Source organism: Schistocerca gregaria, chromosome 4, assembly GCF_023897955.1.
Source record: "Schistocerca gregaria isolate iqSchGreg1 chromosome 4, iqSchGreg1.2, whole genome shotgun sequence".
NCBI lineage: Eukaryota > Metazoa > Arthropoda > Insecta > Orthoptera > Acrididae > Schistocerca > Schistocerca gregaria.
The window spans coordinates 87,714,102-87,741,391 of NC_064923.1; the positions used below are offsets into that span (position 1 = coordinate 87,714,102).

Below are 27,290 nucleotides of genomic sequence, written 5' to 3' on the forward strand. Positions count from 1 at the left end.
AGCCGCACCTGAAATTTGAGACTTGAAATTCAAGGGGAGAGAAAAGTTTTAGGCCGCACCTCCAAATCGAAACAAAGTTGGTCCATTGTGATGTGAGACACAATTTACTTCGAATGAATGACTATACAGCTACAGTAGTTTGGTTCGAGTTGTAAGCTTAGCAGTTAAGCTTTACCAGGTGCTTCATTCGTATTTATATGGGTACCCTTCCTTTTTCACGTGCTTCGTCTGGTTTGAATCGATTGCTTATTTTGCTTTGATTTGATAAGTGCCATTTTCTTTGTTATAGGTGTTTACATCACTCTAGGCTGAAAATGCATTACTGTACTGTGTCATGCATTGTTTGTGTCATTCTGATAGTGCGTGTTTATGGCCTGTCGCTGCTCGCGGCATGGGTTGCTTTTGTGCGCACTACCGCCGCTTAGAATTTAAAAAAAAAAAAAAAAAAAAAAAAAAAAGAGCGAGAGAGAGAGAGAGAGAGAGAGAGAGAGAGAGAGAGAGAGAGAGAGAGGAATCGCCTCATTACCGAAACAATGGCAAGCGACTGCTATTTGTTGTTACTTACACTGCTGCTTTCTTTGATAATGATCAACAAGAACCAAATAATATACTGCGTATGATAGAACATGTTCTGAACGAGAGTTAGGCGAAATTTTTTCTCCGTTTGAAAATCTTTGCAGTCGCTTCTTTAGTACATCAAATTCAGCGCAGAAATTAGAGTCATCATAGATTTAAAAATCTAGTCAGTTGCCGTGCTTCATTTATGACTTTATCACTATTAGGCGTAAGAATAATACGAATATAAACATGACACGATACGTATATTCTTCCGCATTTGCTGTTGTCTCACTCCAGTTTCGTAATTTATTAGGCAGACAGGATTTAAATGAGATAACAGCAAACACAAAAGAATACTTGGCAAAAATGTTTATATTTGTATTATTCTTATGGTGAAGAGAATACTGCATGTGTTTCATGTTGCATCAGGTTCCTATTAGCAACCATCTCTTCTCACAGGTAGGAAAAAATTCAGAACGTAGAGTTGGCCATATTGACAAACATCCCAAACAGTCTTGTCAGTTGGATTTTCGTAGTACATTGAAATTCTGCTACATTTGAAGATGAACAATACGAAATTTGTATTTACTTTGTTGACAAATGTATGAAAATGCAGTGGTCGAAACTCGGGGCGGAGAAAAAAAGCTTGTCTTCCACCTTTTTTTTTTTTTTTTCTTAAAAAAAATTTGTTTACTGACGCAGAGGTTTTGGTGCCAGTATTTATCTGTGTAGCGCTACATGTTGTGGTGGCACCTATCAACACTTTTCAGAACTTCCACTTGCTTTGCACTCGATTTTAAGCCAGTTTTTTGGATTGCAAAAACTGGAAAAAAAGTGCGGCTTAGATTAGAGTAAATACGGTAAACAGATGTATTTGTGGACCCATCTGAAATGTGTAGATTCACATCTAGGAAGGCGACTCATCGAGTTGAAAGACCAAGTCAAATGGATTTGGGAGCAGGTGCTGAGGTTATGGATGAAAGATTAAAGGTTGTTCCTGCCACAGGTCCATATCATGAAAATGAAACTGAACCAGACAATGGGTTTTAGATGTTGACTGGTTAGAAAGGAGTCATCCAACTGACCCATAAATAAGTTGGCATAGAATGGTCCATGCAGGTGCCCATGACGGCACCACAAATTCATTTATAAATTTAGCCTTTGAAAGTCAAATAATTGTGTGTCAGGATGTGGGTTAGCTAGGAGGATTAGGAAAGAGGTGGTGGGTTTCGTATCAGGAGGCTGTTGGGAAAGGTAGTCATGGGTATGGGGGATGTTAGTGTATTAAGGACATTGCACCTGCAGTGACCATCAAGAAGTCTGGTGGTTACAGGACATGATTGTGGAATGGCAGTAAAGGAAGTGAGCAGTGTCTTGAAAGTAGGATTGGAAGTTACGGACAATAGTTTGGTGGCATTGGTAAACAAAGGCAGAGGTTCATTCTGTGGGAATATTGTGCCTAGCCACAATAGCAGGACCAGTGGGGAGACCTTTGGGTTGGTTTGGGAGCAGGTGAAAGACAGGAGTATAAGAAGGTTGCTGTTGTGAAATGGGAGATGGATTCAGGGATCACATTCTGGGATGCTGGAGGTCCTTTTGGACCTATGGGACGGGATTGTGGCCATAGGGGCTGTAGGTACAGGTGTCAGAGAGTTCTGTGTGGGCTTTGAAACTAGTGCTTTATTAGAAATTACCTTAAATTTACTGTGAAATTATTTAATTCTTTGGTGTCCTTTATTGGGACTGGGAAATGATTGTATACTTTTATTCCTATACATTTAACAATGTTGGAGTTTCATTAAGTGGGAAACCAGCATTAGTGCATCTCTTAACCTTGCTTCACAATGGTGCCAATTTGCTGATTTTTTTTTTTTTTATTGCTGTTTGAACCATATTGTTCTGCCTGCTTTCTTTCGGAGCAAAAACAACTACACGGGCTGTGCACTTTCGCCACAAATAATAATTCCATAACTAGGCATAAAATGAAAGAGAGCATAGTACATTGACAGGGTACCAATATTACATTTCTTATTTATGTTATGATGAAACATACTTTACTCTGTTTGGTACTGGTTATGTCAGCGTGATATTGCCATGTGAGTGTGCCAGTTATGGAAACCCCAAGTAACTTGGTTCCATTGATAAATACAACATGGTTATCACTCAGTGGGGACTCTTGGTATTTTATTTTGAATATTGTGAAATTTTAGGTCAACTGTTAATTTTTTTTTTACAAAGGTATGATTCAAGGAATTAATGTTATGAACTGTCTTAACAGGTCATGACCATGCTTCTCGAAAGTCCAGAAGATGAACTTCATTTAGAATTGATTGCACTTTGCATCAATTTAGCTATCAACAAGAGAAATGCTCAAATGATGATTGAAAATAATCGCTTGCAAGCTCTTATGTCACGAGCATTTCGCAATCAGGACTCACTTCTTATGAAAATGATACGTAATATAGCACAGCATGAAGAAACAAAACAAAACTTTGTAGTAAGTAATTGTTAGTTGTTTATTGTGACTCTTATTTCCATGCTTTGATATGTATTGTATGGGGGTTTATTATAGGAAAGAAGTGGACATGCAAAGTATAATTGTGGAATGTAAGTATGAGTTTTGATTTAGTAGATATATCACTTACCTTCTGGCAGAATATTGGGGGCAAGACATGTTGATCTACAACTATGTCTATATTCTGATACCACTACAAAGTGGATGCAGAGATGTTTTGAAACAGTCTTCATTCCAGAGATACATCTCATTCTGTCAGATCTTCCTTTTACCTTTAAGAGATTTCAATTTCGAATGAGACTTGCATTCTTTATTGCGACCAATACATCACCAGGTGCATCTGTTAAGCAGTGTGGAGTGCATTGGATGTTACCAGTTGTCTCCCATGTATCATGGTATGTTGCTCCCACAAGAGTGGTTTCATTCAAGAATTCATTCTTGATGGGGAACCTAAAACTATTGTCTATAATGATATTTTATGTTAAATTAATGTTACAAGGGATTTTTAAACACTTTACTTTATAATTTGTGCACCATATTTATACATTTAAACACACATAAAGAAACTAAGTCTGTTTATCCTGTTATCGTGTTTTATTCCTTTTTCCTCTCTAATATGAGATTAGAATAAATAACTGGGAAATTCTGGGAGATCAGCTTACCTAAGAGGAAATATTCCATCTTTGTGTGAGATATGAACTTTTCAGCAAGTAGCAGTGCTTCATAGAGTTGGTTGTATTTGGTACATTACGGAAGACTGATGAGACATACTCAGATACTATGTGATCAAAAGTATCTGGACACACCCAGAAACATATGTATCATATTAGGTGTATTGTGCTGCCAGACACTTGATATCAGCGACCTCAGTAGTCAGTAGACATTGTGAAAGAGCAAACTGAGGCACTCCGTGGAACTCACAGACTTCGAATGTGGTCAGATGATTGGGTGTCACATGTCTGTATGCAAGATTTCCACACTCCTAAACATTCCTAGGTCCACTGTTTGCCACATGATAGTAAAGTGGAAACATGTAGGGACATGTACAGCACAAAAGCGTACAGCCTGACGTCGCCTGTTGACCACCGACAGTTGAAGAGGGTCGTAATGTGTAATAGACAGACATTTATCCAGAACATCATACAGGAATTCCAAACTGCATCACGATCCACTGCAAGTACTATGACAGTTAGACGGGAGGTGAGAAAACTTGGATTTCATGATTGAGCAGCTGCTCACAAGCCACACATTGTGCCAGTAAGTACCACATGACACCTTGCTTGGTGAAAGGAGTGTAAACATTGTATGATTGAACAGTGGAAAAACGTTGTGTGGAGTGACGAATCACAGTACACAATGTGGCGGTCTGATGACAGGGTGTGGGTATGGCGAATGCCCTGTGAACGTCATCTGCCAACGTGTGTAGTGCCAACAGTAAAATTTGGAGGCAGTGGTGTTATGCTATGGTTGTGTTTTTCATGGAGGGGGCTTGCACCACTTGTTGTTTTGCATGGTGCTATCACAGCACAGGCCTACATTGATGTTTTAAGCACCTTCTTCCTTCCCACCATTGAAGAGCAACTCGGGGATGGCAATTGCATCTTTTAACACGATCAACCACTTGGTTATAATGCATGGGTTGTGGCGGAGTGGTTACATGACAATAACATCCCTGTAATGGACTGGCCTGCACAGAGTCCTGACCTGAATCCTATAGAACACCTTTGGGGTGCTTTGGAATGCCGACTTCATGCCAGGTCTCACCGACTGGCATCGGTACCTCTCCTCAGTGCAGCACTCCATGAAGAATGGGCTGCGATTCCCCAAGAAACCTTCCAGCACCTGATTGCACATATGCCAGTGAGAGTGGAAGCTGTCATCAAGGCTAAGGGTTGGCCATCACCATAGTGAATTCCAGCATTACCGATGGAGGGTGCCACAAACTTGTAAGTCATTTTCAGCCAGGTGTTCGGATACTTTTTATCACACAATGTATATTTTAATCTTTTGAGTGAGGATACAGAGAAATGAAAAATATTGAAAAAATGAAAGCATCTAAACAGTGTTTGTAACTTTCAAAAGCAAATATGAGTTTACTGTAGCCTCTTACATTATTTCTACACACACACACACACACACACACACACACACACACACACAGAGAGAGAGAGAGAGAGAGAGAGAGAGAGAGAGAGAGAGAGAGAGAGAGAGAGAGAGAGAGAGACCTACTTTCTTGTACATGCATTTTTCCATGTCCTGTTTCTTCTTTTCTTCTTGACAGTTTTTGCTCTTTCTAAATCTAGCCCTACACTTCCATATGTGTGTATGTACATTAGGATGTTTCTTATCCTTCAAGATTGATTTTTCTCTGTACTTCCTGTAGTAAGTGTCTATTTCAAGAGAAAATGTGTTATGTGTAATTTGGGCTCAGTGGGAAAAGGGGAAGTAGTGTCCCTTAAACTCTGCTGTAATAACTTTAATAACATGAGAGGCATTCAATAAGTAATTTAATACATTTTTTTCTGGAAGCAGGTTGGTGTTGTTCAGGTTTTCAATACACCTTATTACTCCCCACTTTTTTGCCTACAAAACCCTGTCTTTCAACATAATCTCAATTCAATGTATGGCCTTATGCCATCTTAGAGGGAAGGTGTGTATGCCTGCATGGTACCATCCTTTACTGGTTGACATCAGAGCCAATATCATGCTGCATCAATAACCACCTCCCCATCATGCCAAGCTGCTTCCCATGAAGTTCATCCTTCATTGCACCAAACAGGTGGATGTCGGAAGGTGCGAGATCCAGGCTGTAGGGTGGATGTGGAAGAACAGTCCAATGAAATTTTGTGAGCCCCTCTCTGGTGTGCAGATCTGTGTGAGATATTATGATGTCATGGAAAAGGAGAAGTTTGTTTGCATTTTTGTGGCAATCAACATCCAGAAGTCATTTGTTCAGTTTCCTAAAGGTGACACAATACACTTCAGACTTGATCATTGCCCTTTGAGGGAGACCATCAAACAGAATATCCCCTTCAGAGTCCCAGAAGACCATCGCCATGAATCTACTGGCTGAGGGTGTGGCTTTGAACTTTTTCTTTGGAGAAGAGGTGATGTGATGCCACTCAATGTATTGTCATTTCTTTACCAGTTCAGAATGATGATCCTATGTTTTATTGCCTGTGATGAACTTTGAGAAAAATTGTCATGATCAGCCTCATAATGTGCAAGCAATTCTGCACAGACAGTTCTTCATAGCTCTTTCTGACCCTCTGTTAGGCAGTGAGGGACACAGCGGGCACACACCTTTGATGACCTCAACTAGTGGACGAGTGTGTCAGCACTACTGTAAGAGACATCCAATTGACCAGTGAGGTGTTTGGTTGTGATCTGCGAATCAGCTGGAAAGAATACATCCGCACATTCCGACATTTTAGGAGCCACATCTGTGTACGGCTGGCTAGGAAATTTGACAGGTTTGTGTGACCTAGTTGTGATTATGATAGCTGTCTCACCCAATGCATCACTGTTCTTTTGTTCACTACCAGGTTTCCACAGACATTATGCAAGTACTTATGAATATCTATGATGATCTGTTTTTCTGCCAAAAAAACCTCAGTGACAGCTTGTAAAGCACCTTAGTTAAAGATGCCATTTTGAAGGCTATTTATAGTGCTGCTACCTATCAAAACTTCATGAAACTATAGGGTCTAAAAGTGGGAATATTCCATGATGTCCCACCACAAGTACCACATTTTTTCAAATGAAATCAGCAGAGAAAAAAAAGTGTTGCATTACTTATTAAATACCCGTCGTATGTTGGGCAACACTGTTCTGTATAATGTTTGTGAGGCACATATGATGAGAAAAAGAGATTTTATTTTAACAGTCCTTATTCTGTGATAAAGTTGCTTTTGTATATCCTGGAAACAACAGCTGCGGCTCATATAGGACTTGAAGCACCTACTGCTCCTGTTTCTCATTTTTTATTAGAATTTATTGTAGTTCTCTATGGGCTTAAGGTCACTCTCATCCATATCATTTACAAGTTTTAGTTTTTGAACTAGGTATAGGACACTGATGAAACATTAATTTTAATGCTACCATACAGCATGTCTGTTAAGGTACTTGAGACTTACATCAAATACACAAAAAATAGTCTGATTTTATAAGAAACAAATGATTCATTTCCACTGCTGATAATTTATTGGATTTGATTGATTCCTACCTTGAACTCTTTTTAATTTCTATGCCTAATGGCTCTGCTTCTCGCAGTAAATGCATTTAATAGTTTCATTTTCAATTCTGGAGACAAATTAGAGTCAAAGAAAGTCAAAGCAACATATTCAGGGGACAAGTACTGTAAGTGATTTTTAGTTTTGCCAACTCAAAGTGCTTATCTTCTTCAATGCTAATGATATTCAAAGCACCGTCATGATCTAGATCATGTTTTTGAACAAAATCTGTATCTTTGTGCTTACAAACCTGTGATGATATTCACGCATGTTTTAGTGTTTGCTTCCATTGCTAATACAAATCTTCTAATTTTGGTAAGGAGTTTCACTGGTCCTGTATTGGCACTCCTGTGTGTGCACTCTACAGTAGCTTGTGTTACATATGTAGGTTTCTATTGCCAGTCTCATGTGATAGCTATTTTGCACCTGTCTTCTGTTTGCAGATCTTTATTCACTTTGTGTTTAATGAAACAGGGTTTTGAAACCTTCTGCTGTAGTGTTTATGTATCATTCTAGTGTTCAATGATTTTTATACAGGGTGGGAAAATCATTGTTATTCTTATATATTCTATGTTAATAATACCCTCGTAATTGGTTCACTTGTTTATATTATGCAACTATTCATATATTTGTTTTTGTTAGTTGCTAACATTGTTTTTAAATTCTGTCTCTTTCTCAGGAGTTTGTTGGTGATATTGCTCAGGCAGTTATCCAGTGTACAAATGAGGATTTTGTTGTAGAATGTGTTGGTGTTTTGGGAAACATGACTATACCTGATTTAGATTTCTCACAACTAATGCAACGATTTAACCTTATCCCGTGGGTCAGCAATATAATGGTACCAGGTTAGCATGCAAACATTTTATTTTTGAGCCCATACTGTGTAGAGACTTTTTACCAAAATTTGACTGATGCAAAATATCATTGAGATTTTAAAGTAATGTTATAGTCACTAAAAGACCAAAGGACCTAGTGTGGAAATAATGGCTAATTATAAATTTAATTTTTGTGCATATGCAGCTGGAGGATTTTTAGCATAAGGACAGCAAAGCTAAATGTGGTAGTACATTTTATACTGAACTGTTCATAAAAGAAAGTTACTAGTTTCAAATTGAAAGAATGGTCTGGGTTGCAAAGTTATTTAATTTCAGTAACATGTTTTTGTCTGTTGGGGCATCATCATATTGTCCATAAAACAAGAAAACAATCCATTAAGATTAAAATTTATGCAAAAGTTACTGGCTATAATATCCATTCCTCATAGAGTCATACAGAATGAGAGGTGAACCTAATTAAGAGAAATAAATTATGACAGTGAGCCACCCTGCGTATGGAAGACGGGAAAATTTCAAAAAACATATGTTACCTTAAGCAAACCAGCAGATGCCATGATAGCAGCAATTTATGAAAGTATAAATTCAGTGTCAGTTGTGCATGGCACAATAGGTCTGTTTAGCATTCATACAAATGTATCTATGATAGACTAGAAAGCACACACAGTACTGGTGTGGCAGGAGATAAATAGCGATAAGATGCATACATGAATCTAAAACTATGTAAAACAAATAGATTAAAAGGCTTAAATGCAAAGTGTAAGAAGTAGGTTACATAACAGAAGCAATCAAAGTATGTAAAGCCAAATGTATATGAGGTGCCTGTAAACAAACTAAAGAAAAGGTAAAATGGTGATAGCATGATACATGGCAAATAAAGTGTGTCACAAAAGCCAAGTAATGCCCAGTACATTTGCTAAAATTTAAAGTGCATGCACTGTGTGAAGCATCATAATGATTTTTTTCTTTTGTAGCCTGTGTAACTCATCTTGAAGAGACTGTGCTGTTTTATTGAACAGAAAAAATACTTTTAAGGTGAGAAAAGAACTTGTATAGTGTTTTGACTAAACTGTAATAACACTGATTTAATTTTTATGTCCATGAGTAAAACGGAAACTCACTGTATTTTTTGTTGTTGCTTGTTTCATTCTCCCTTTGTTAGCTAATCTTATACCTTTTTGCTTGTGTCTGTGTGGACATGTTGTCCATTTAAGTCTTCTTGAATAGTAAGTGGTGATAATTGAAATTCATTGTAGTGTGCTTCTTCATTTTAATGTCTGCATTATGTTTTAATTGCTCATCTTATGGCTCAAGTGGCGACTTTTGTTATCAGAATTAGCTGGATTGGTTGTGACCAGTTCAGCCACCATTGTAGCCATCTCATTGAGATAATTATTGCATAGAACCTGCTTGTTTTATCTTGACAAAGTCTGATTTTCCACTGTGACAGAAAGTGGCACACTTATGATTTTAAGTTTCAATGCTGTAGTGCTTTTAACCAAGCCAGATCATTCCTCGGTTTCTACTTATGAGGATGGTAGGGGGCAGTGTGAATCATAGAGTCGCCAGTCACGGATTTATGGTAGATTGCAGATTAAATTCTATCCCCATCAAGCTGAAGCTGCAAGTCTAAATAATTAAGTGTTCTGTTGTGGTCCCTTACTTCATGAGTATGTACCATGTTTGGGTGTAAAGCATTAAATTATTTGCCTAGTAATGGAATGTCAGACACATGGACATTGAAGACAATAGTGCGATTGGCTACACAACGGTGATAGAAGAAGGCCTGATGAGAAAGACCAGCATCCTGACTAGAATACTTGGACTCTTAAGTCATTGACAGAAGTGTCTGTGAAACATGATGTTAAGCAGTTGCCCATGGCCAAACTTTCATTCTGCATATAATACTGATCACTGAAAGAGGAATAGTTGCAAGATCTGCATAGCCTAAGTAAGGCTATTACTTCTAATTTCTGATCTGAGCTCATACAACAATATTTAAAAAGAAATTCTCTATAATAAGGATCGTCTTATCCAAAGGAACATTCGTATACAAGTTTTTAATATCCAGAGAGAGCAAGCTGCATCCAGGTGGGAAAGTTTTGTCACTTAAAGGTTGATCCAACTGCTTTCTACTACAAATCGCAAAATTTTCCTAACAGACGAACTTTTTGCATTATAACAACAACATGTAATTGCAGTTACATGTGGTTTCCCTATACCATTAATTATCAGAATTATTGGGAAACCAGTGTTATGAACCTTAACTTGGGCCTGAAGATTGGTGTCTTAGTGTCCATCACTTTCAGTTTGGAACATGGTCAGGACAAAAAATACTGGAGCAGCTATCTGTATAGGTGTTAGCTCTTTTGTACAGATTTCAGTAGATTCACAATCTATTTGTTGGATGTTGTTCTCAAAGAATCACAAAGTCTTCACAACATTATACACTCCTGGAAATTGAAATAAGAACACCGTGAATTCATTGTCCCAGGAAGGGGAAACTTTATTCACACATTCCTGGGGTCAGATACATCACATGATCACACTGACAGAACCACAGGCACATAGACACAGGCAACAGAGCATGCACAATGTCGGCACTAGTACAGTGTATATCCACCTTCCGCAGAAATGCAGGCTGCTATTCTCCCATGGAGACGATCGTAGAGATGCTCGATGTAGTCCTGTGGAACGGCTTGCCATGCCATTTCCACCTGGCGCCTCAGTTGGACCAGCGTTCGTGCTGGACGTGCAGACCGCGTGAGACGACGCTTCATCCAGTCCCAAACATGCTCAATGGGGGACATATCCGGAGATCTTGCTGGCCAGGGTAGTTGACTTACACCTTCTAGAGCACGTTGGGTGGCACGGGATACATGCGGACGTGCATTGTCCTGTTGGAACAGCAAGTTCCCTTGCCGGTCTAGGAATGGTAGAACGATGGGTTCGATGACGGTTTGGATGTACCGTGCACTATTCAGTGTCCCCTCGACGATCACCAGAGGTGTACGGCCAGTGTAGGAGATCGCTCCCCACACCATGTTGCCGGGTGTTGGCCCTGTGTGCCTCGGTCGTATGCAGTCCTGATTGTGGCGCTCACCTGCACGGCGCCAAACACGCATACGACCATCATTGGCACCAAGGCAGAAGCGACTCTCATCGCTGAAGACGACACGTCTCCATTCGTCCCTCCATCACACCTGTCGCGACACCACTGGAGGCGGGCTGCACGATGTTGGGGCGTGAGTGGAAGACGGCCTAACGGTGTGCGGGACCGTAGCCCAGCTTCATGGAGACGGTTGCGAATGGTCCTCGCCGATACCCCAGGAGCAACAGTGTCCCTAATTTGGTGGGAAGTGGCGGTGCGGTCCCCTACAGCACTGCGTAGGATCCTACGGTCTTGGCGTGCATCCGTGCGTTGCTGCGGTCCGGTCCCAGGTCGACGGGCACGTGCACCTTCCGCCGACCACTGGCGACAACATCGATGTACTGTGGAGACCTCACGCCCCACGTGTTGAGCAATTCGGCGGTACGTCCACCCGGCCTCCCGCATGCCCACTATACGCCCTCGCTCAAAGTCCGTCAACTGCACATATGGTTCACGTCCACGCTGTCGCGGCATGCTACCAGTGTTAAAGACTGCGATGGAGCTCCGTATGCCACGGCAAACTGGCTGACACTGACGGCGGCGGTGCACAAATGCTGCGCAGCTAGCGCCATTCGACGGCCAACACCGCGGTTCCTGGTGTGTCCGCTGGGCCATGCGTGTGATCATTGCTTGTACAGCCCTCTCGCAGTGTCCGGAGCAAGTATGGTGGGTCTGACACACCGGTGTCAATGTGTTCTTTTTTCCATTTCCAGGAGTGTACATCCTATAAATGATGTCCAATGTATTGCCCTTAGCAAGAACAGCTAATGCTTCTTCTGACCTCAGTTTTTTGTTTATAGAATTTAAAAAGCACCAGTTCTTCATTATTAGACTTTTATGGGTAGCATTTTCAGTAAGGTCACCGGTGCTATACATCTCTCTAAGTTTTTCTGACTTGCTGCATGTGGTAGCATCAAGTGCAGTTTTTAAATCTGCCACCAAAGATGTAACCATCCTATCATCTAGTCATCATTGGATGTTATGTTAAGACCTTTATTTAGTAAGCACCACTGATGCATACTGAAATCCAACTCTGCCAAATTTACCACATGCTCAGCAAAGGGAAAATATGCATTTATCTCCTTATGGTACCTGTAAATTGGACAACAATAAACTTTCCTTAACTTCTACAATTTATTTTCATGTATCTAAGTGATCAACTGTCAACAATATGATTCATAACTCTCATCATTTCATCCAAGACATCCTTATGCAATATTTTCACTGCAGAAAGGTATGCTCCAAAAGCTAAAATATTCAGTCTATCTTACATTCTGTATCTTGACCTTGTTTGTAAAATGAAAGTGATGTGTCCTGCGATACACCAACGTTTCACGCCAAAATGAAGACTTGGTAATACTCCAGTGAATAGGTCAGCTGTCCACTTCACGCAGGAGGTGGCTACCCAAGTAGCTGGGGCTGAGTGGTTTTTTAGGTTAGAGGGTCTCCGTGAAATACAAAATGGGCTCGAGTCTCAAAAGGTGCATGTCAAAAATAGGAATGTAGATACAGGAACCATTGGTATAACAGTTGTAGGTTGTTGTAGCTGTATCGGGCAAGTACCAGAGCTCCAAGCACTAATAGAAATCACTGATGCTCAAATATTTATAGACACTGAAAGCTGGCTAAGGCAGGAGATAAGTTCAGCCAAAATTTTTGCAAAGAACCTAATGATGTTCCAAAAGGATAGGCTAAACACAGTTGGTGGTGGCGTGTTTGTTACTGTTTGAAGTAATTTATCTTATTGCGAAATTGAAGCAGATAGTTCCTGTGAGTTAGTTTGGGGTCATTCTTGGCAACTGGAATAAAATAATAATTGGATCGTTTTACTGACCTCTCAACTCAGATGATATAACTGCCAAATGGTTCAAAGAAAACTTGAGTTTAATTTCAAACACGTACCTGACTCATACAGTTATAGTTGGTGATGACTGTAATTTACCCTAGCGATGTTAGTGAAAATACATGTTTAAACCCAGAGGTACACATAAAACTTCATCCGAAATTGTGCTAAATGCATTCTCTGAAAATTATTTTGAGTAGTTAGTTCATGAGCCCATGCGAATAGTAAACAGTTGTGAAAACACACTTGAGCTCTTAGCAACAAATAATCCTGAGCTAATAACAAGCATCAAAACGGATACAGGGATAAGTGAACACAGGGTTGTCATAGTGAGGCTGAATATTGTGACTCCCAGATGCTCCAGAAATAAACGAAAATATACTTATTAAAAAAAGCAGATAGAAATTCACTTGACACATTCCTGAGAGAGAATCTCCTCTCCTTCCAAATTAACAATGTAGTGGTAAGTGTAGATCAGATATGATTGCATTCAAAGAAATAGTATCGACAGAAATTGAGAGATTTATGCCAAATAAATTAACAATTGACAGAGCTGATCCTTCTTGGTACACAAAACGAGTCAGAACACTGTTGCAGAAACAAAGTATTTCAAATTTAAAGAAATGCAAAATCTCCAAGATTGCTGAACTTTTACAGAAGCTCAAAATTGAGCACGGACATCAATGTGAGATGCTTTAATAGTTTCCATGACGAAACTTTATCTTAAAACCATGCAGAAAATCCAAAGATATTCTGGTCATATGTAAAGTATACTAGCAGAAAGACACAGTCAGTGCCTTCTCTGCGTGATACCAATGAATATACTATCGATGACAGGGCTGTTAAAGCTGTGTTACCAAACACAGCCTTTTGAAATTCCTTCACCAAAGAATACAAGTAAAAATTCCAGAATTTGAACCAAGAACAGCTGCCAATATGAGTAACTGAGAAGTGGATATACTTGGGGCAGTGAAGCAACTTAAATCACTTAGTAAAAGCAAGTATTCTGATCCAGACTATATATCAGTTAGGTTTCTTCCAGAGCGTACTGATGCAATAGCTTCATACTCAACAGTCATATTCAACCACTCGCTCGATGAAAGATCCGTACCCAAAGATTGGAAAGTTGCACAGGTCACGCCAATATTCTAGAAAGGCAGTAGGAGTAATTACAGGCCCATATCATTAACGTCAATATCCAGTAGGATTTTTGGAATGTATATTGTGTTCAACATTATGAATTACCTCAAAGAGAATGGTTTATTTACACACACTCAATAAAGATTTAGAAAACATCATTCTTGTGAAACACAACTATATTTCTTTACACACACGAAACGTTAAGTATTATTTACAAGGCATTTCAAATTGATTCCCTATTTCTATATTTCCAAAAGGCTTTTGAAATTGTGCCACACAAAGGATTTCAAATTGATTCCCTATTTCTATATTTCCAAAAGGCTTTTGAAATTGTACCACACAAGCGGCTTGTAATGAAATTGCGTGCTTATGGAATACCATCCCAGTTATGTGACTGGATTCGTGATTTCCTGTCAGAGAGGTCACAGTTCATAGTAATTGGTAGAAAGTCATCAAGTAAAACAGAAGTAATTTCCAGCATTCGCCAAGGTAGTGTTATAGACCCCCTGCTGTTCCTTGTCTATATAAACAGTTTAGGAGGTAATCTGAGCAGCTTTCTTAGGTTGTTTGCAGTTGGTGCTATCATTTATTGTCTAGTAAGCTCATCAGAAGACGAAAACAAATTGCAAAACAATTTAGAAAAGATATCTGAATGGTGCAAAAATGGACAATTGACTCTAAATAATGAAAATTGAGAGGTCATCACCTGAGTGCTAAAAGGAATCCATTAAACTTTAGCTACACGATAAATCAGTCTAATGAAAAGGCTATAAATTAAACTAAATATTTAGGAATTACAATTATGAACAATTTAAATTGGAAAGAACACACAGAAAATGTTGGGGGGAAGGCAAACCAAAGAACACGTTTTATTGGCAGAACACTTTGAAAATGTAATAGGTGTCTAAAGAGACTGCCTACACTATGCTTGTCCATCCTCTTTTGGAATACTGCTGCATGGTGTGGGATTCTTACCAGATAGGATTAATGGAGTACCTTGAGAAAGTTCAAAGAAGAGCAACATGTTTTGTATTATCATGAAATAGAGGAGAGATTGTCACAGGCATGATACAGGATTTGGGTTGGAAACCAGTAAAACAAAGATGTTTTTTGTTGTGACGGAATCTTCTTATGAAATTTCAATCACCAACTTTCTTCTGCAAATACAAAAATATTTTGCTGACACTGACCTACATAGAGAGAAATGATAATCATAATGAAATAATGGAAATCAGATCTCACACAGAAAGAGATCGGTGTTCATTTTTTACCCACATTGTTCAAGAATGGAATAATAGAGAATTATAGTGAAGGTGGTTCGATAAACACCCTGCCGGGTACTTAAATGTGATTTGCAACATATCCATACAGATGTAAATGTAGAAGGCCGGCTTCCTGATGTGTCCAATAATTAACAGTATAGGGAACCCAGGTGAAGCTTATTTCCAAATACATATTGTTGTTATGAAAAACATTCATATGTGAGGAATGTTTTGCAGTTTCTAATAGAAAGGAGTTGGTTCAACTTTCAAATGACAATATTTTCTCAACTGATTGTAGTTTAGTCTTTCTGGATATAAAAAACTTGTATACATATGTTCCTTTGGATAAGATGATCCTTATTATACAAGATTTAAAAAAAAATTGTTAGATTAGCTCAGATGAGATAGTAGAAGTAATCATGTTGTTTAGGCTACTGATGTCTTACAACTACTCCTCGTTTAATCATCAGTATTATAAGCAGAACGATGGTTTGGCCATGGGCAATTGTTATCAGAGTATCTCACAGACATTTTTATCAATAATTTAGAGAGTAAATATCTTATCTAGAATGCTACTTTTTCTCATCAGGTCCTCTTCTATCATCATTATGCAGATGACAACATGAGTAACTTCAGTGGCCCTGTGTCTGACATTATTTTACTGGCTGAAGAATTTAATGCTTTGCACCTGAACAGGGTATTTACTGATGAAGTGATGAACCACTACAGGATACCTTATTCTTTAGATCTGCAGCTGCACCTAGATGGAGGTAGGATTCAATCTGGCATCTATTGTAAGTCCATGGTTAGTGACTATAATTCACATCTCCTCCTGCAATCCTCACCATTATAAACTGAGTTTTTTCCCAATCTATGGAGCACCTTAATAGCGAGACACTGCTGAGCCCATCTTAAACAGAAAAATAATTAGGTAACTTGAAATGCATCTGTAAGCAATTCCTGCAATACTGCACTAGATGATAAATTATATAAAGAAAAAACATCAGTAACTGAGTGTAAAGGACTTCCTGCCTCATTGGTTCTGAAATCCAAATCCATGAGAATCCCATTTATGAGGAATCTCTCTATGATCAGGGAAGCTTTTTCGACAGCGGGGGATCCATGTTGTCATCACTACCAGTAATAAAATTCAGCAGAGTTATATTCACGATGAGGGTTCCCACAGAATATAAATTGGAATGCAGTGACTCTGAAATGGTGTGTATAGGACAGACTGGCAGTGTGTTTGAGACTGGGTTCAGTAAGACAGGCCAGATTAAACAGCACTCTGCTGTTGCTGACTATCTTGAGTCAAGTGGTCACCAGTCTCTTGTAATGGAAAACTTGAGAATAGTACACCTTGATTGTAAGGGGGAAAAGTTGAATCTGCTCAAGAAATTAGAAACTGTTAAACACTTGTTTGTGTATAAGGATAATGGGCTGAATGATCAAATGATTAATAATGCTAGCAGTTTTTACAATTTTGATGAAATGATATTTTTTGGTTTCTGTTTGATGATGTCTCACACAATGGGATTATTTAAATATTGCACTTTTGGTGTGAGAGAAGTTAGAGAGAATGATTGGTATGGTGCTCTTTAGGCAATTTATTTCATTGTATTTGACATATTTTATTTTTAAGCTTTCTATATGTCTTAATTTTTGACATCTAAGATTAGGTCTTGGTTTTTGAAATGCAATATTTCCTATGAGTTCTAAGTCTGATGCCTGGATCTTTGAATTTGCTGGTTATTGAATATGTGTGTTGTACATGCACTTCACATTTTAGCCAATTTACTGTGAATTATGTGCTTTTATGACATACTTGATTCACTGTCTACGTGCTGCCATCACTCTACCTTTTTCTTTTGCTTCTATATGGAAATCATGTAAATAATCAATTTTTGACAACATAATGTAATTGGCTAGAAAAAAAATCTACTCACCAAGTGCAGCAAGAGAAAACACACACAAAAAACGGTTTTACTTGTGCGAGCTTTTGGAGCCAATGGATCCTGTTTTCAGCAAAAGGGATGAAGGGGAAGGAAGAGGGGTGAAGTGAAAGGAAGTGGAGAGGTTTAGGAAAAGAGGTAGAGTGTGGAAAAGTCATCCAGCATCCCGGGTCAGGAGAGACTTGCCAGATGGGATGAGATATTTGGTTTTACGAAATTTGTATACTTCTATTATGTTGCCTACTTCCTGTGTTTTGCCTATATTTATTTTAATGTTACATAATTTTATATTCATGTACGCACCTTATCACTGGTTTATAGTGCTGTCTACATCTACATCCATACTCCGCAAGCCACCTGACGGTGTTATCTTTTGCCACAATAACTCTGTCATAGTCATATTTTTTTGAGTGCTAAACCGATCTATTGTTCTCTGCACAGCTGATACTGCAGTTATACTTCTGGAAGTATTGCCTGTGCTGTGCTGCTATATTGGTGTTTATTGATGTGCTTAAGGTAATTTGCAGTTTTTGAAATTTTCCCATCCCTTTCATATGTGGAGTGGCTTATTTTTATAACTTTTTTCTTTTAAGTAGAACAACCTCTCATTCTGTATGACTCTATAATGAATGGGTTTTACATTCAGTTACCTTTTACATAAGTTTTAATATATATTTTATCTTATTGACTCACATAATTGTCCAAGGTAAAATGATGCCCCCGGTCTGTGCCCTGAACCTCGTAAACTGACATACAACTGGGAGAGTGGTGTGCTGATCACATACACCCTCCATATCTGCATCCACTGACGCCTGTGGGCTGATGATGACACGGTGGCTTTCCAAGGCCTGTTCGGATGGAGTTCAGTTTAGTAAAATGATGCCCCTCCCTCTTTTTATTCTTAATGGATTGTTTTCTTGTTTTGTAGATAATCTGACAATGGCCCAAAAGGTTGAAACACATTACTGAAATTAAATAACTTTGCAACCCAAACTGTTTCTCAATTGGAAATATTACCAGGTGGCTGGAATGGAATGGGATAAGTTTCAGAAGTTACTAGCATGCCATCAAATTAAAGGGTGAAACTGATTTAATTGTGTATCTAAATAACAGGAAATCAAAGTTGGAATATCAACAATTATGGAAAGGATATATTGCCACTCACTGTAAAGATGACGTGTGGAGTTCATTAAGTTTTCAGCCAAAGCCTTCATCGGAAAAGAAAACCACACACACATTCATGCAAGTAACCATATGTCACACACACATGACCACTATCTCTAGCTGCTCAGGCCAGACTGAAACTGAAATGCTTTGAATGGGAGCAACAACCCGTAGTGGAGTGGAGAAGAGGAAGGGATAGCTGTGGTACGGGTGGGGGAAGAGGAAACAGTGCTGCCTGGCAGAGCATGCAGGTACAAGAGGCTACCTGGTGCAGTGTCAGGAGACTGTGGGGGAGGGAGGGAAGTAAAAGGAAACAAGGGAGTGGAAAGGAGAGGAACAGCGAAAGGGAAAAGATCGGTGGGTGCATTGACAGAGAGATGATGATGGCACGGTAGTTTGGAGCAAGTGATAGGACAGAGAGGGTCAAAACTGTTGGGTGGAGTGTGTGGGGACAGTAGGTTACTGTAGGTTGAGGCTGGTATGATTTTGGGAGGGGAGAATGTATTATAAGGACAGCTCCCATCTGTGCAGTGTGGAAAAGCTGATGGTGGAGTGGAGGAACCAGATGTGAAGCAGCCATTGAAATCAAGCTTGATATGCCAGTTCCCTTCTGTGCAACAGGATGGTCCCTTCCTCTTGGCCACAGTTTGGTGGTGGTCATTTGTCTTGGTGGATAGCTGGTTGTTAGTTACACCAGTATAGAAAGGTAATCAGTGATTGCAGCAGAGCTGGTACATGATGTGCCTGCTTTCACAGGTGGCCCGGCTTCTAATGGGGTAGGATAAGCCTGTGACAGGACTGGAATAAGAAGTGCTGGGTGAATTGGTCAGGTCTTGGACCTAGGTCTTCCACAGGCATATGATTCTTGTGGCAAGTGGTTGGAATTTGAAGTGCACAGGGATGGACTAGGATGTTGTGAAGGTTGGTGGGGAACAGAACACCACATTAGGAGAGGTGGGTAGGATGACCCTCATATCAGGACATGATGATAGATAAAACATTGGTGAATGATGTGGTTCAGTTATATATACTCCGCAGTCCACCATACGGTGCGTGGCGGAGGGTACCTCGTACCACAACTGGCATCTTCTCTCCCTGTTCCACTCCCAAACAGAATGAGAGAAAAATTACTACCTATATGCCTCTGTACGAGCCCTAATCTCTCTTATCTTATCTTTGTGGTCTTTGCGTGAAATGTAAGTTGGCAGCAGTAAAATTGTACTGCAGTCAGCCTCAAATGCTGGTTCTCTAAATTTCCTCAGTAGCGATTCACGAAAAGAACGCCTCCTTTCCTCTAGAGACTCCCACCTGAGTTCCTGAAGCATTTCCATAACACTCGCATGATGATCAAACCTACCAGTAACAAATCTAGCAGCCCACCTCTGAATTTCTTCTATGTCCTCCCTCAATCTGACCTGACAGGGATCCCAAACGCTCGAACAGTACTCAAGAATACGTCGTATTAGTGTTTTATAAGCGGTCTCCTTTACAGATGAGCCACATCTTCCCAAAATTCTACCAAAGAACCGAAGACGACTATCCACCTTCCCCATAACTGCCATTACTTGCTTGTCCAACTTCATATCGCTGAGCAATGTTACGCCCAAATATTTAATCGACGTGACTGTGTCAAGCGCTACACTACTAATGGAGTATTCAAACATTACAGGATTCTTTTTCCTATTCATCTGCATTAATTTACATTTATCTATATTTAGAGTTAGCTGCCATTCTTTACACCAATTACAAATCGTGTCCAAGTCATCTTGTACCCAGTTGTTCCAGTCCGGGGTGGTACTGGGTGATAAAATAGAGCACTGTTCCTTATCTGGTTCTTGGGGGGTGGTGGGAAGATTTAGGATGTTTGGGGATATGGCATAGGAAATCTGTTTGCAGACTAGGCTGGGGGCTGGTGTCCATGTCTGAATGTCTGTGAAAATTTTTTGGAAATTTGTGGTAAGGAACTATGAGATCAAACTGCTGGGTTCGTTGGTCCGTAAGCTTACACACTACTTTAACTTAAACTAAGTAACACTAAGGCCAGTGCTCCCCCCCCCCCCCCCCCCCCACACACACACACACACACACCTGAGGGATGACTTGAACCTCTGACAGGGGGGAGCGGTGTGAACCATGTCAACAAGGTGCCTCAGACTGTACAGCTACCCCACACAGTGGTCTTTGTGAGACTTTCAGTTTACTGGGCAAGGGAGCTGCCATCAGTGCAGGTATTCTCTCCCTTGATGGCTAGGATGTATGGGAGGGATTTTTTAATGAAAATAACATCAGTGAATCCAAGCCAGATTAGAGGTTTGTGGTTTTGGGAGACAAGGAAGGTTTCCTCTAGACAGCCCATAAGAGGGTCGGCATACAAGGCTGCCGGGTGAGTGCCTATGGCTGTGTCATGGATTTGTTTGTATACCTTCTCTTCCTAGTCCATCCCTATGCCACTCACAAACAAAACTCCTTGCCAGAAGGATCATACCACTCTGGAAGACCCTGGTGCAAGACCTACCCAGTGAACCCATTCAGCACTTCCTACTGCCATCAGAGGCCAGGTCACTTGTGAAAGCAGGCATATCATGTACAAGTTCTTTGCAGATATGAGTTATCCTTACAACATATTCTCCACTCCCAGAATCATACCCAGTTCTGGCCCTCTCTGTCCTATCACCTCCTCTCAACTTGTATCCTCTCACCTTCATTCTGCTCTACTGTCTGCCAATGCACATCATGATCTTTTCTCATTCTCTGCTCCTCTCCTTTCCACTCCCATATTTTTTTCTCCCCTACAACCTTCTGATGCTGTACCAAGTAGTCTTGTCTGACACCCCTTGTCTCTGCACGCTCAGCAAGACAGCACTTTTTCCTCTTCCTCCACCCCTCCCACTTCCCTGCTTTAGTGTTGGACAGACCGTCAGTGACAGAGCACCTACCTCATGTTCATGCTGCTAATGATGCGAGTACACTGTTCGTTTATTTTTTTTTGTATGAGCTTCCAACAGGGGTCACTTATTTACAGATACCTGGGTAGTTACTAGTTTATTTTTGTAATTTCTTGCGTGTTTGAGTGCGTACTAGGCACAGCCTTTTATTTTAATAACAGTGTAGCATACAGTACTGCCATTGTTATCGACCCTCAAATTGTATAGGCTTTCGTTGGTTTTGGATAGTGTAGCTCAGTGTCAGTTAGACCATCAGTGAGAGAGCACTTCGAATTGCTGCTGCTAATGAGCTGAGTACACCATTCGTTTGTTACATATTTTTTATGAGCTTCAAACAGGAATGACTTCGGGAATGAATAGGAACTGTGACTGCTGTGTACAGATGGGAGCTGAGTTAGTGACCATTCTCTCACAGCTCCAGGCAACTTGAAGTTGCTGTCCACGGGCATCACTGTGAGAGGTCGGACATAGGGTTGGAAATAACATCGAGCACGTCCCATGTGTCCCCCGATCAGTCCACTGCTGTGGCCATCCCAAGTACTGCCTGCCCTGAGGTTGACCCCTCACCCGTGGTCGAGTGGGCGATCATTCCAAAGTCTGGCAGGCAGCGAAAGATTTTCCGAGGGACCAATCTTAGGGCCTCCCTGGTTCATTTGATGAACAGATTTTTGGTGTTATCTGTGACTGAAAAAGTCTTTAGGAACATCGCTGCCAAGGAGGGGAAGAAGCAAGTGTGCGCTCTGTGTGCATACAGGGGAAGTCATTCCGGATGTGGAAAGGATGCTTGCAGATGCCATGAAGAGTACAGGGTGCAGCCAACTGCAGGTGGTGGCTCATGTCAGTACCAGTGACATTTGTCACTTTTGATCGGAGGAAATTTTCTCTGATTTTGGATGGCTAGTGGAAATGGTAAAGACTGCCAGTCTTACTTGCAAGAATAAGGTGGAGTTCACCATCTGCAGCATCATCAATAGAACCAGTTGTGGTCTTCTGGTGCAGTGCCAAGTGGAGGGTCTGAATCAGAGGCTCAGGCAGTTCTGTGACTATGTACACTGCAGGTTCCTTGACTTGTGCCATCGAGGGGTTGGTTTCCAGGTTTTGCTTAATAGGTCAGGAGTACACTACACACAGGAAATGGCTACACGTGTAGCAGGGGTTGTGTGGAGGGACTGGGCAGTTTATAGGTTAGAGGGTCTCAGGAAACCACAGAAAGTGTGTCTGTATAAAAACGGGCAGGTGAAACACAGTAAGGCAGTTGCAGAAATAGTAGGTATTGTAGTTGTAAATTGTCGTAGCTGTGCTGAAAAAGAACCAGAGCACGAAGCCCCAATAGAAAGCACTGAATCTCAAGCTGGCCAAAACCAGAAATACGTTCAGCTGAAATTTTTTCAAATGATCTAACAATGTTCAGAAAGGATAGATTCAATACAGTTGATGGTGGAGTATTTATTGCTGTCGGAAGTAGTTTACCTTGTAGTGAAATTGAAGCAGATAGTTCGTGCGAAATAGTATGGGTAGAGGTTATACTTGACAATTGGACTAAACTATTAATTGGGTTGTTTTATGACCCCACCCAGACTCTCAGAAGATATAGTTGCTAAACATTTCAAAGAAAACTTGAGTCTCATTTCAAATAGGTACCGCAGTATTACAATTATAGTCAGTGGTGACTTCAATCTACCCTCAATATGCTGGAAAAATTATACGTGTAAAGCCAGCGGTAGGCATAAAACATCATCCAAAATTGTACTGAATGGTTTTGTAGAAAATTATTTTGAACAATTAGTTCATGAACCCACTCAAAGCGTAAATGTTTGTGATAGCATAATTGACCTCTTAGCAAGAAATAATCCTGGACAAAAAGGGAGTATCGTGACGAATGCCAACACAATGCAGTTGCTGCTATCATAACACCTACTACAACCATCGAAAAGAAACACAAGGAATATCTATTTAAAAAAGTTGATGAAAATGCTCTTAACGCCTTTTTAAGAGACAGTCTTCACTCCTTCCGATCTGATCATGTAAGCATAGAAAAGATATGGAATGATTTCAGAGAGATAGTATCGATGGCAGTTGAGAGATATATACCACATAAATTAATAAGTAATGGTACTGGTCCCTCATGGTACACAAAACAGGTCAGATTGCAGAGGAAAAAACATGCCAGATGTAAAAGAACACAAAATCCCCAAGATTGACAAAGTTTTGCAGAAGTCCAAAATGTATCACGTACTTCAGAGCGAGATGCTTTTAATAACTTCTACAACAAAACTCTGTCTTGGAATCTGACAGAAAACCCATAGAGATTCTGGTCATACATAAAGCACACCATTGGCAAGATGCAATCAATACCTTCACTGCGTGATAACAGCTGGCACTAAAGCAGAGTTATTAAACATGATTTTCCAAAACTCCTTCACCAAAGAAGATGAAGTAAATTTTCCTGAATTACAATCAAGAACAACTGCCAAGATGAGAAACATAGAAGTAGATATCCTCTGTGTAGCAAAGCAGCTTAAATCACCTAATAAAGGCAAGGTTTTCAGTCCAGGTTGTATACCAGTCAGGTTCCTTTCAGAGTATGCTGATACAATAGCTTCATATTTAGCAATTATATACAACCACTCTCACAGAAATATCCATACCTAAAGACTGGAAAATTGCTCAAGTCACACCAATACCCAAATAGAGAAGTAGGAATAATCCACTGAATTACAGGCCCATATGACTGACATCGATTTGCAGTAGAGTTTTTTTAACATAAACTGTGTTTGAACATTATGAAGTACCTCGAAGAAAACAATTTATTGACACATAGCTCACATTCAGAAAATATCGTTCTGGTGAAACACAGCTAGCTATTTATACTCATTAGAGTGCTCTTGCAGGGCATGTAAAATCGATTCCAAATTTTAGATTTTCAGACGGCCTTCAGCACCATTCCTCACAAATGTCTCCTAAGCAAACTGCGTGTATATGGAATATCTACATTTACATCTACATGGTTACTCTGCAATTCACACTTAAGTGCCTGGCATAGGATTCATTGAACCATTTTTATACTACTTCTCTACCATTCCACTCTTGAATGCCATGTGGGGAAAAAGGAACACCTAAATCTTTCCGTTCAAGCACTGATTTCTCTTATTTTATTATGATGATCATTTCTCCCTATGTAGGTGGGTGTCAACAAAATATTTACACATTCAGAAGAGAAGGTTGGTCATTGAAATTTCGTAAATAGATCTCCCCATGGGAAAACAGCCATTGTTTCAGTGACTGCCACCCTAACTCACATATCATATCAGTGACACTCTCACCCCTTTTGTGCGACAACATGAAATGAGCTGCCCTTCTTTGCACTTTTTTGATGTCCTCTGTCAATCTTTACTGGTAAGGATCCCATACTGCGCAGCAGTATTCTAGCAGATGATGGACAATTGTAATATATGCTGTCTTCTTAGTGGGTTTGTTGCATCTTCTAAGTGATCTGCCATCAAAGCACAGACTTTTTACCCCTTCCCCACAATATTATCTATGTGGTCTTTCCAATTTAAGTCGATCATAATTGTGATTCCTAGGTATTTACTCGAATTGACAGTCCTTAGATTTGTGCAATTCATCGTATACCCAACATTTATCGGATTTCTTTTAGTATCCATGTGGATGACCTCGAACTTTTCTTTGTTCAGTGCACCATACAGAAATTCTCTCTAGATCATTTTGTAATTGTAATTGGTCGTCTGATGATTTTACTAAACGGTAAATTACAGCATCATCTGCAAACAATCTAAGGAGGCTGCTCAGATAACATAGATCATTTATATAAATCAGGAACAGCAGAGGGCCTATGACACTACCTTGCGGAACACCAGATATCCCTTCTGTTCTACTCGACAATTTACCATCTATCACCACTAACAGTGACCTCTCTGAGAGGAAATCATGAATCCAGTCACACAAGTGAGACGATACTACATATGCACACAATTTGATTAATAGTCGCAATTAATATCACCTCAGTTGTGCGACAGGATTAGTGATTTCCTGTCTGAAAGGTCACAGTTCATTGCAATAGATGGAAAGTCTTCGAGTAAAACAGAAGTAATATCCAGTGTTCCCCTGATCTATATTAATGACTCAGGAGGCAATCTGAGTAGCCCTCTTAGACTGTTTGCAGATGATGCTGTCATTTACCATCTTGTAAAGTCACCAGATGACCAAAACGAATTGCAAAGTGATTTAGACAAGATATCTGTATGGTGCAAAAAATGGCAATTAACCCCGAATAAAGAAACGGGTGAAGTTATGTTCATGACTACTAAAAGAATTCTGCTAATTTTCGATTATGCAATAAGTTAGACAAATCTGAAGGCTGTAAATTCAGCTAAATACTTAGGGATTACAGTTACAAGTAACCAAACTTGGAATGATCACATAGATAATGTTGTGGGTATAGCAAACCAAAAACTGCAATTCATTGGCAGAACACTTAGGAGATGCAACAGGTCTACTAAAGAGACTCCTTTCACCACACTTGTCAGCCCTATTCTAGGGTATTGCTGTGTGGCGTGGGATGTGCATCAGGTGGGACTGACGGATTTCATCAAAAAAAGTTCAAAGAAGGGCAGCTTATTTGTATTATCGTGAAATAGGGGAGATAGTGCTGCAGACATGGTACATGAATTGGACTGGCAATCAATAAACAAAGATGTTTTTCATTCCGACGGGATCTTCTCATGAAATTTCAGTCAGCAGTTTTCTCCTCCAATTGCAAAAACATTCTGTTGACACCCACCTACAAAGGGAGAAATGACCCTCATGATAAAATAAGAGAAAACAGGACTTGCATAGAAAAATTTAACTGCTTATTTTACACGCATGCCATTTGAGAGTGGAACAGTAGAGAGACAGCCTGAAGGTGGTTCATGGAGCCCTATGCCAGGCACTTTATTGTGAATAGCTGAGTAATCACGTAGATATAGCTGTAGATGTATGCTACGGATTGCTTCTCCTGTGTGACACATTTCAATTTGTCTGGCCTGCACAGCCAGACACAGTGGTCATTTGTGTGCAAGGTATGCTTGCTTATGTGAATGTGTGTGTGTGTTTTGCTTTTCTGATGTAGGCCTTGGCTGAAAGTTTAACATGTAATAGTCTTTTTCATTGCGCCTGTCTGCAACTCAACATGTCGTCTTTATGGTGAGTAGCAATTCGTCTGGTCCGTAACTGTTAACTGTGTTACTATATTCATTGAAAAGTTCGTACACCTTGTACTTGTTTAAGAAACTCAGCTTAACCTAAGCGTAGTCTCTGCTACGTTGATACTTATATCACGTGCAGGAAACATAATGTTCCATTGAAAAAGTATTTAGTAATGTGATATTTAGATAATTCAGTGAAGTTGGTATCACATACACATTTATTTTGTAAAATATATGTAAGTCTTTTTGATATAATAAAAACCATTAAAAGCCACATAATCACAATTTGTATTTGTATAAATAATCTGTCTAGACTAAAAACTGGCCTTTGTCAGCAATACACACACACACACACACACACACTCACTCACGCTAACGCAACTCACACAAACGACTGCAGTCTCAGGCAACCTATCTGCTATATGCTGAGTGGCAACTTTCTTTCTCATAATATTGTTACAATCCACCGTGGAATTTCCATTGTTTAA

General features: G+C 39.9%; 1 protein-coding gene across 3 annotated transcripts in view; it reads left to right on the forward strand.

The window, feature by feature from the left end:
• The window catches only part of LOC126365890 (kinesin-associated protein 3-like), a 190,905-nt gene that overhangs the window by 76,145 nt on the left and 87,470 nt on the right, over positions 1-27,290 (forward strand). For all 3 annotated transcript variants that reach the window (XM_050008605.1, XM_050008603.1, XM_050008604.1), the window contains exons 10-11: positions 2,837-3,055; positions 7,985-8,150. In XM_050008605.1, coding sequence (XP_049864562.1) covers positions 2,837-3,055; positions 7,985-8,150 — 385 coding nt within the window. The remainder of the gene's footprint in view (positions 1-2,836; positions 3,056-7,984; positions 8,151-27,290) is intronic.